We start from the raw sequence: 11,270 nt of genomic DNA, 5'->3' as shown, positions 1-11,270 counted from the left end.
ATTCTTCCTAGAATTACTCGTCAGTATAACAACAAAGTTCATCGTACGATTGGTATGAAACCTGCAGATGTGAAACAGTCTACTAAATTGTCAATGTATGCCGAATCTAAGAGTCCACATGTGAAACGTAAAAAAAGTACGTTTAACATTGGGGATAGTGTTCGAATCAGCAAATATAAAAATGCATTCGATAAAGGTTATACAGCAAATTTTACAGCTGAAATATTCAAAGTTGTGAAAGTTAATAATACAGAACCTATAACTTATGCATTAGAAGATGTGAATGGGCAACCAATCAAAGGCTGTTTTTATGGGCTGGAGTTGAATAAAACGAAAGATCCCAATACGTATTTGGTGGAGCGAGTTTTAAAAAGAAAAGGACATCGCCTCTATGTAAAGTGGCTGGGGTTCTCTGAAGATCACAACTCATGGATCGATGAAAATTCTTTAGTGTAATGACATTATCATGATTGTACTCAATATTAGATAAAAAATAAAAAAATAGTGTATTAAAATTGTTTTATTTATTAAAAACTAAATAGAATAATAACCTTAGAAATGATGCAAGTAATATGTAAACTATTGGTTTTATTTTTCATAAATTCAACATATTGAAATCACTTCAAGATGTGTATGTTAGCATAAGATTTCCATGAATCCTCCGTCTCTCTATCCGCTCTTCATGGGTTAGACACCAGCACTCTCGAAAGTGGACATCTCTGTTGGGGTGAAATTGGCCGACATTCTCACACAATTGCCAATCATTTCTACAAGCACTGCATAAATTGTTCCAACAATCCACACTATATTCACCACATTGTAGACATCGCTGGACTAATGTATCGCAAGTCGCTACACAATTTATGCATATATTCCTTGAAATGCCCATATTATTACACATAATCTCTTTCGAACATTCTCTGCACTGCTGGCGGTAGTCACTCACTTCTAGAGTTGAACCATTTATCCTCTTCCGAAGTGGGTCTGGATTCCTTGCCACAACACATCTACGACACAGGCCGGTACATGGGTTGATATATGTTTCAGGCCAATACCCATGGCAGTTGTAACACACTATATGTTTGCCAATTTTGATTGGAAAGCCGCGTATTGTCGGTTTTGTATCCCACTCTTTAGGGAAAGACATATTCACTGATAGATGTACAAATATTCAATCGATGAATTTAACTACACTCTCACGCTCCCATGTTTCCCTCTTATAAACAGGTACCGTGAAGAGTGGGGTAGAGTGGAGGGAGCTACCACCACCACTGTCAAAAATCATATAAAAATCGGTGAGTGATTGTAAACTTCAGTCAGTATTCAAGTATCACCACAAGAATACATTAATATGTCTGCCCAGAGAGCTGCTGTGTTAGCATTATTATCTCAGAGAGATATTAATAACCATGAGCTGGTGGAAGAGTTTGAAGACGTTGGACAGATAGTGGGTGTTGACGAAGAAAATGATGGTGGAGATATGCAGTATGAGGTGAATGAGCAAGGTGCAGAAGGTGGCTTAAATATCGAAGACGATGAGGCAATTGAGCAAGGTGTTGGGGATTTAGATATTGATGATGATGAAGAAGGTCTTGTTGAAGAAGAAGATGAAGGTATCGCAACAGATTCGACTCACGAGACTGACGACAGCGGAGTAGTTATTGGCAATGTTGAGTGGTTGAATATCACTGAGACATTGGATGATCCGTTAGATTTGTATTGTGTAACGGATAGCCATGTCAGGATCAAAACGATTGACGGTGAAATAGAGAAGTTGTGTTGGTGTTGCTTCCGCTTTTATTCTGTGCGGAATAACAATGGAGGGTATTATGAGCACGTCGACATTCATTACACCGCGCGCTTCAGGGAGATGGGGCAAACATGGTGTAAAGCATGTGATAGGCCTTTGACCAACTTTAGGAGAATAGCCGTCTGTATCATATGTAACAACACCCCACCTCTGGAGATGTAACCGTGGACCTTCGGGTCAACAAAAAAAAACAGCCCTTTTCAGGGCTACATTATTCAAACAAAGAGTAGATATCTCATAATGAGATTGCAACAACACCTCATCTGCGGAGCAGTTACCGTGGACTTTCGGGTCAACAAAAATACAGCTCTTTTCAGAGCTACAAACAAAGTGTAGATATCTAATAATAAGATTGATCACTCAATCAAAGAAATAGAATATTTTGAGTGTCACATAATCATGCGAAGAGTAGTTTGTAATATATGGATATACCTCTAAAATGTACATCCATATACATATGAGGTATGCACAAATGTGTTATAGAATATGTAAGTTCTCTGAATATCTTATCTTTGTAAAATAAATCACATTGAAAAATGATTGTTTAAGCGTCCGAGTGGATTTGAATCTGTTTGATAGCATACTAGCTCTCTCTTATCTGAACAATTGCAGAATTCATGTCAAGATTTGGAAATATAATTTTCATAAGACAATATTTCAAATTCGAGGGGTGTTTATTCAGAGTAGTCAATAATAGTAATTGGTATTGTAATTCAGAATATTTATTTCAAAGGTGGAAAGGAGAGAGGGAGGTAGACACTGCCCCAACCACGCAGTGTCTCGTGTACACCAACCAAACAAAATGTGTACTCCGAGGAAGGATGAAGGATGGGTGAAATAGGGAAAAAAATAGGGAAAAAAAAGGAAAGGATTACAAGTCGTCGTCGTCGTCGTCGCTGTCATCGGGTCGGGGGAAGTACTGCCACATCACCGAACCCTCAGAAAACGCCATTTCCTCCGCAAATGCGTCGTCGTCCCAGTGATCGTCATCATCATCCGAGCTGCTCGAGTCTTCGGAGTGGTCTTCGGTACTGGTCACATGCAGTACCTGGACCGAAGATGTGGAAGGGTGATGAGGCGTGGTGGTTGAATCGGCCTCCATATCTGGATTCTCCATATCGGAATCCTCCAACTGAAGATCCGGGAGTGGCGCTGTAGGTTCTTCCGCCTGGGGTCCGGTCGTGGAATCGGCTTCCTAGTATGTTGACATGCTGACGATAGCTACTCAACTGAAGATTACATTGAGGAACTCCTACATTTATACTCTTGCACAGGAGGGGGTATAGTGGGAGGCGGAGTGGGGGGGAGGTGGGGGTCGCAAAAAACGCGCCCCGGATGCAAGTGGTGGATGTTGAGCGCCCCAGGCCGCGAAGCGGCCTGCTGAGCGATCGTGAAGCGATCGCGAAGCGATCACTTCGCGATCGCCTATACAACCTTTCCCTTCGTTACTTATCCGAATATACATTGCTTGAAATTTCTTTATGATACTAATTTTTATCAACATTATTAAAATAATGTTCCAAAGATATTCAAAGATAATGATTAACTGTTTCCATTTTCTAATTAGTTCGTTTTATAGCGAAACAACTAACGTTTCACCGCAAGGGTGTACCGATATAGGCCTATTTTTTTTCACTACTACCAAATAGAGTGGTTAGGTTGAATGCTGCCCCATCCACGCAGCATTCCGTGTGCACCAACCAGGTACTATGTGCACTCCGAGGAAAACCTAACCTAACCTACCTGATCATCATCATCATCATCTATAATGATGATGTCAGGTTCGGGAGAATCAACCACCACGATGATATTTGGTGGAGCGATTTGATGATCTTCGAGCCACAGTTGATCCACAAGTTCTGGGCTGGCAAATTCATCATGTTCAAACTCATCTTCGTCTGAGGTTACATCTTGTTCTTCATTCAGCTCTATTGTTGTATCTGAATACCCATCGAATTCATCATCGGGAGATGTTGAATCAACTACAGCAACTTGAATGTCACCATAGGACCAATTCTCTGGTGGGGCAAAATGAGGTTCACTGGTGGAATCAGCTTCCCGAATAATTGGTGTTGCTTGATTCATGATGAACGAACAAGTTGAAGAATATTGAGAATACAATCTTATTTATATGATTTGAAGAAAGTGGGGTAGAGTAAGGGAGGGGGAATATGTGAAAAATAAAGACCCACTAGGTTATTTATTCAAGTATTGATGTGAGAATTGGGGAATAAATCCAATATAATATTCATTAGATTCATGATTTTAATTTTACACATTCACATAAATGAAATTTGTTTGAATAATGTTGAGAGAAGTAATGATGAGAGAAGTGTCAAAAGTTTTGGAATTATACTCAGAGCATTACTAGAATCACTTTTATTTATTCTCTAGAAAAAATAACTATTTTACAATTCACACACTTTCAAATGATGGAAATTCTATACAATTATTCTATTTAACTAATTTTATTCTATATACTACATGTGACTAGAAAATGACTAGAATGAAGGAATAAATACTGCCCCAACCACGCAGTATTTTGTGTGCAACAACCAAAATAGATATGCACTCCAATATTCCTTATTTTATTTTTTCATTCATAACATTCATAACCTTAAAATTAACATGCAAGTTTTTATTATATTCCTAAAATTACAATTTTTTTATTCTAAACATACATCTAACTTAAACTAAACAAAAATATATTTACAAAAGGGGTTAGGTATTAAGGAACCCCTGGCACATGGCATCCCATTCCTGAACAAGAGGTCCATATTTTTGGATGTAAGCCAAACTCTTTCCTTGTTGCGAATCTTCTTCTTGAAGTTTCGCCCTAAGCATAGAGAGTCGCTTCTCTAATTCCAGTTTCTGGGCCTCGATGGTGGAAATATCCGCCATCAAGGCCCTTTTTCTGGAATCAGAACCATCCACAACCTTCTTTTCCCTCAAATATCTCTTTTTCACAGACTGTGCATAGGTAATAGACTCTTTGAGTTTATTACCCTCTACCACAGTCTGTGAAAGGACATTTTCCGGGCCAACCTCTTGTTCGGAATGCTCAACACGTACCTGGGGGGTGACTGGAGGGGGTGACGCATAACACGTACCTGGGGGGTGACTGGAGGGGGTGACGCATTCCGATGGACCTGGGGGGTGACTGGAGGGGGTGACGCATCCCGATGGACCTGGGCGACGACTTCCACCAAGTTCTGCACCTCCATCACTGGAAGGGGTGCTGTAGGCCAACCAACGTAAGGTGAGTTCTTTTCACACTTTTTGCGAAAAGCACTCAACTTACCACCCCTCCCACCTTTGGCTTTGGATGCCTTCACAGGTGCGGACTTCTTCACAGGTGCGGACTTCTTCACAGGTGCGGACTTCTTCATCTTCTTGGCCCTCTTCACCGGTTTCTCGAACTCATCCCCTGAATCGATGGGGGATAATAGTTCGATGGGCGATAAGAAGCTTTGAAGATGCGATAAATCCGCCAGAGACTCGTCCAGGTCCGGGTTGTAGACATTCAGTAAATCTTCGATTTGGGGTGCTGACGAAGAAGTTGGTCCACTGAATGTCGACAAAGTTGGTGGGGGGTCAATCTCCTCCTCCTCGGGGGTTGGTTTGAAGTCCTCGAAAAAGAACTTCAAGTCAGGAGCCGCCACTTCCTGGGTGGAAGTCATCCCCGGTGGTGGAATGGGAGCCGCCACTTCCTGGGTGGAAGTCATCCCCGGTGGTGGAATGGGAGCTGCAGCTGGTGTTGCAGCTGGTGGTTGTACCATGATGTCCTGTAGGACAACCACCCTCCTCCGCTCTACATCCTCCAACTGTCTCTCACTGAGAGTGGTAATCGGGGTCATCAGAGCATTCCTCAGAAAAGACATGATTCTAGAAAGAGAAAATGAAAATATTAGACAATATAATATAAATAGTATGGAAGTGTGTACTTACATCAAGCTGCTTGGAATTTTCAACTAAGTTGGCTGGCAGGTATCTCAGGTTGGCTGCTTCTTTCGAAGGAAGACTGCAATCGAATGATGAACTGTGGCCTCCTCCTCATGTTTTATAGCCGTATGCTCCCTACCACTTCGGGTGGGAATGGGAGTGGGGGTGGAAGTGGGGTAGGATAATTCGTTTGAAATATTCGACAAGTATGAATTTTACAATTTGTTGAACAAACCAGATAATGAGTGAAAAAATTCAATTACTCGATTGCTCTTCCAATAAGGCAATGAGTAAATTTAATTTCTTGTCACTTATACTGTTTTCATCTTTCAGTACATTCAAAAGAATTCTTAAATTTTGTTCGGAACTTGTCTGATAGAATTCAATATCGTTGTGGCCCCAAGGTAATGTCTTGGTGGTATTAGGAATGATGAATCGCTTATCATCATTATGTGATAGCGCGACTTTATTGCACATCAACGTGTAAATATCATGTAAATCACTCCTGAATACATTCATCTTTCTAAATATTATACCGCCTGTTTCAACAATCCTAATGTAATCTTCAATTGAAATTTGATTTTTTATAACGGATTTTTTAATACCTTTCGCTTTCTTTATTTCATCAGACACACTTTGTACATGATATGCTTTCGCACCGGTGCCATGGAAACTGATGATGGGATCACTCGGAAGTTCATCCTTCATATTTCCAATCACCGATTTGCTAACTGGCACATTGAATTTATTATCCAACCTATAGTTAGAAGTGTCAAATTTGTCAACATTTGCAATCATAAAATTATAAAAATTATCCGTCATTATTTTCAGTATCAAAGAATCCGTATCGGTATAGAGAAGAGAAGCTTGTGGTCCGTAATGTTTTTTGATGACATCATAGAAAAAATCATAAATGACTGTTTTCGACATATCCAATATACTGAACCCCAAATACAATGGTTTATTATAACAAACCTTAACTTTATCCATATGTATGACGACAAAGTCTTCCGAAAATATGGATAATGTTTTGAAATTGGGACGAGCTATCAAAGCATTGGCACCCATACCTCTTCTTATGGATTCCCAATGTGTGACAATTCGAATGTCTCTTCTATTGTTTACATTTTCCATCGTTTTGCCAAATATGGAATTTATATTCAATTTGAAGTAACCCTTCTCAAACTTATTGGTAGCCTTATTTCTCAAATTTGTATTTAAATCGATATATTTTTTCAGCCACGGTGACTGATTGAATCTGAGAATTCTATGAGTTTTCATCACCATCAAACCATTACGGACCGCTTGTTTCAAATTCCTATAATGAACGATATATTTCTTTTTATCATTCAAATTAGGAATAAGTTTGGGTATTTTGGACTTTGAACCAGGTGGTATAATACTTTCAACCAAAAATGGTAAATCCGAATGTAGATCGTGTAACTCGACAGGATAATGCACATCTACTTCAAGTATGTATCCTTGGGGGCTATCATCTGGAATACTATTGATATCCAACTGACATATTTCACTGGCGGTCAACCAAGTGAACCCACCAAAAGGTAATGATTGAGACATGCTATGACCATACAGATTTGTTGCATCCAAATACATTATGAAAGATGAAGGTTCTTCGGGATTATAATTTGGAAGAAACTGATTGTTTGCAATATGCTTTCTCTCCGAACACTGGCTTACACCACCACGTATACCGTTTTGGAGAAAATGCACCATATCGATATCAGTTAATAATTCCAAGTTGACACCCGTATACTTCAACATAGCATCCCAAGAAAGACCTGGAGAAGTGAAATAGTGAGCAGGATCCAATTTATATGTATCTAAACTCATATTTCTAAAATTTTCAAAAATATCGCACAACAGTAGAACATCAGATTTTAGGTATATGTCAGAATATTCACCCAAATCTTGACAATTGAATGTGTTCCATACCTCCTTTACTCTATCATAATCCTCATCAGAAACATGTTTTTCATTTAATTTATCATAAAAGTCCACCTTTGATGGTATACTAGAATAATTTAATTTATCTAAAGAATCGATAAAACTGTACGGAAAAACACCTTTCTGCCTCATAAGTTTGAATTTATCCTGTTCCGGAAAATATTTTCTTGTTTCCACAAAATGTTTTTCATCTAAATTGTCACCTAACTCTTGAAGGGAAGCAGCCATAAATTTAAAACTATCGATGAACCTTAATTTCAAAAACTTATTTTTCGTCACTCCATTGTGATCTACTATTCTCTCCATAATTATATGTTTCGTGAAGGAAACATACTTTTCTTTAGTTTGAGCAATGACATCAACTTTTGTTTTGTTTGTGCATAACTCTTTTATGAACAAATGACAGTCATACCCACTGAGATTATGAAAAATTATGGGTATAAAGTTGGGCAATTTGAAATTGAGGTTACAAATACTATGTGCAGCTCCATTTCTTTTTTTCCCCGTTAGATGGCAGTGGTCACGCACCTTAATATCACCATCACCAAATGGTTCTCCACATATACCACATGTGGCGGCAATATTGAAATCATGCTCTTCCTCATCAGTCAATGGACTCATTGGAATGACTTTCTTCAAATATTTGTGATAAATATTGGTGACATCAGCCTCCAAGTTTGACACAAACACTTTAGCTGCATCAGCACCTCTATATAGTACAAATTTAGATATAGAATCATCAAAAGAGCACTTTATGAGGTAAGAAAAAGCATATGGTTCATGAAGATATGTTCGATTTGTATAAGAGTTAGCAGGATTTGGCTCATTAGTATGCACTGGTTTCAGAATAGATTCGAAATCAGCATATACAACGAATGGAACCCTCAACTGTTTCTCGATATTTTCAAATTTCAAAATATTCTCAGGTACCCTTTTACCAAATTTATCAACCCTGAAATTTGTGGATGGTGTCGTTGTCGATATGTGATTACAATCATTCAACTGATGTCGCAATAAAGTTCGTTCATTATCAAAGTACAATAAACAACCATCACAAAAATACTTTTTATGACCACGGGCAGATATTTGTGATGATACTAGTCTCGATAAATCCTTAATCCAACAATAATGACTATTACCAGAATCATCTGTAATAATCAACAGATTAACATGACTATTTAATCTACGTTTAGAATAGTGTAACGGACCCACAACTTCATATTCAATTCTACCATTTTTAAAAACATTTTCCAACCCATAAACATTGATAGAGCAATCGTTCATAACCTCAAACTTAGGAATATCTTTCAACTTAACTGGAAATTCCATACCTGCTACATTCAAGACGGTTGAGAAGTGGGGATATGATGAAATTTCATTAAGTTTCTGACTGGCAGGGTATAAAGCTGAAGTCACAGCCCACGCAAAGCAGCACTGATCTTGATTAAGAACATTCACCACACTTTTCTTCAATTCGATGAACATTGGCAATTTGATGTATGAAGACCCTCCGAAGGGGCTATACTTGTTGATATTCACCTCCAAGTACAAAATTTTCTCAATGGTCCAACCTGAAAATATGGGTTTTCTCTATAAGTCCATCATCATCAACATTTTGACTAGATCACATACCTGAATCCCGATCTTGAAATTCCGCTGCTTTAACAGTTAAACTATCTGCAAAACTGCTATAAACCACATCCAAATCATTCGATTGATCAATTACTTCATTGGGACTATTAAATGATTTGATGTCTGAAAGATCCTTAGTTTGCAGACTGTACCGCCCAAACACTTCCATGTTCACTTTCATGCATTTATGGATATCCAACACTTCTTCGAGTAGTTTCACTACTTTCTGCTTAATTTCATTGAAGAATGTTGGGTAATCCATGTGGTGGTTTTCACTGTCCACTCGGTAGCTCACAATTCGACACTTGAAAGCTGTATTGACAATTTTCACACCTTCCCCATATTGAACACATGCATTTGTTCTGTGCTGCAACGTCCTCCGATGTACATTCATCTGATCGCTTGCAATAGTCAAATTGCAGCAAACGCATGTTTGCAGTGTTGGAAGTGCTGGGGGTGTCAACCGTTGCCTCTTCGATGTTGGAGGTCCATCACCATTTGCGGGTGTGCAGGAATCCCGCTGATGACGACGTAGGTTGTCACTACGAGTGAAACTTTTTTTACAATCAACGCACGAATACATCTTGTATATAGAAATATATACCGTACGATAAGGAGAATTTGAAATGAGTGAAACGTTCACACCACACTCCTTATAAAAGCCCAACTCCTCCCCCCCACCATAACCCAAATGAGAGCTACAAGGTCAACATTCAATGCCACAGAGCAAGCTCAAGGTAGTCGAAGTGACGAACGTCAATGTCAAACCCCACACTCAAGGTCAAACACCGCAACGCCTAATCCCACTGTATATTCTGTACACGTCACGATTTCATTCAAGGTCAACATTCAATGCCATGGAGCAAGCTCAAGGTAGTCGAAGTGTCGAACGTCAAGGTCAAACCCCACACTCAAGGTCCAACACCGCATTCAATCTCATACTATGTGTACGACGTTCAAGGTTAGGTGACGTCATACGATATTCTGAACTTATATAGGAATTACCAACAAGGGAGTGGACAACGCCGAACGCCCACTGTTCAAGGTTATATTCTGTACACGTCACGATTTCATTCAAGGTCAACATTCAATGCCATGGAGCAAGCTCAAGGTAGTCGAAGTGTCGAACGTCAAGGTCAAACCCCACACTCAAGGTCAAACACCGCATTCAAGCTCATACTACGTGTACGACGTTCAAGGTTAGGTGACGTCATTCAAGGTCGTGTGACGTCTCAAGGTCAAAAGGGGTGGGGGAGGCGTTCAGTCGGCATTAGCACCCTACTTTCCGGTCATTTCTCCGGTTTCACCAGAAATGGCTTCGATCCAAAAATTTTCAAATGAAACACCCAGTATATTATAAAATTTTTTGGCCATGATCGGACGTAAAATAATCTAAGGACATCAGATGATATCAGAAATTTTCAATCGCGGAGTTTTAGTACAAGTATGTTAGATATGAACACACAAGACATACAACAAACAAATTGGCAAAATTACATTATCGTGTCTAATTATTTTTTTGCGAATGGTGACCATTTTCTGACAAACACTTTCCGAAAAAAGATTATTTGACGAATCTAACAATACTAATTTATTTGCGATTGGATTACAAATAAGAACATAAAGTGAATATTACTGGGGACAATACTTGATAATAATTTATTTACTTTTTTCAAGAGTGCCATGGATAATAATTTATTTAATTTTGTCAAGTGTGCCATGGATTATAATTTATTTACTTATGTAAGCACTCTCCGAAAGAATGATTTTTTGACGAATCTAACGTTACTTATTTATTTGCAATTGGATCAACAAATTTGATAAAATTAACTAATAATTTCAGCGATGCACTGACATTTTTTGCAATATCCTGATTTCTTCAAAATTTAACTATAGTAAATTTTCAAAGTGCATTCCTCCT

General features: G+C 38.7%; 1 protein-coding gene across 1 annotated transcript; it reads right to left on the bottom strand.

Annotated features, from left to right (window-relative positions):
• Positions 1 to 4,095: 4,095 nt before the first annotated feature.
• Positions 4,096 to 5,891, bottom strand: LOC141487030 (uncharacterized). Its single transcript, XM_074185766.1, has 3 exons — positions 5,759 to 5,891; positions 4,921 to 5,695; positions 4,096 to 4,882 (listed from the first exon to the last, which is right to left on the bottom strand). Exons 2-3 carry the CDS (start codon positions 5,689 to 5,691, stop codon positions 4,532 to 4,534), a joined length of 1,122 nt encoding a protein of 373 aa, XP_074041867.1. The 5' UTR covers positions 5,692 to 5,695; positions 5,759 to 5,891; the 3' UTR covers positions 4,096 to 4,531.
• Positions 5,892 to 11,270: the final 5,379 nt, after the last annotated feature.

The sequence above is a fragment of the Leptinotarsa decemlineata genome, unplaced genomic scaffold, assembly GCF_025532065.1.
Source record: "Leptinotarsa decemlineata unplaced genomic scaffold, Ldec_3_MD MMD2_P_RNA_scaffold_2, whole genome shotgun sequence".
Lineage (NCBI taxonomy): Eukaryota > Metazoa > Arthropoda > Insecta > Coleoptera > Chrysomelidae > Leptinotarsa > Leptinotarsa decemlineata.
This window is presented reverse-complemented; position numbering and strand designations above follow the sequence as displayed.

Coding starts and splice junctions, on each gene's coding strand:
- LOC141487030 (XM_074185766.1), bottom strand. CDS start 5,691: ATGTCTTTTCTGAGGAATGCTCTGATGACCCCGATTACCACTCTCAGT. Junction 4,883..4,920: donor CCCCTCCAGTCACCCCCCAG/GTACGTGTTATG, acceptor GTCACCCCCCAG/GTACGTGTTGAGCATTCCGA.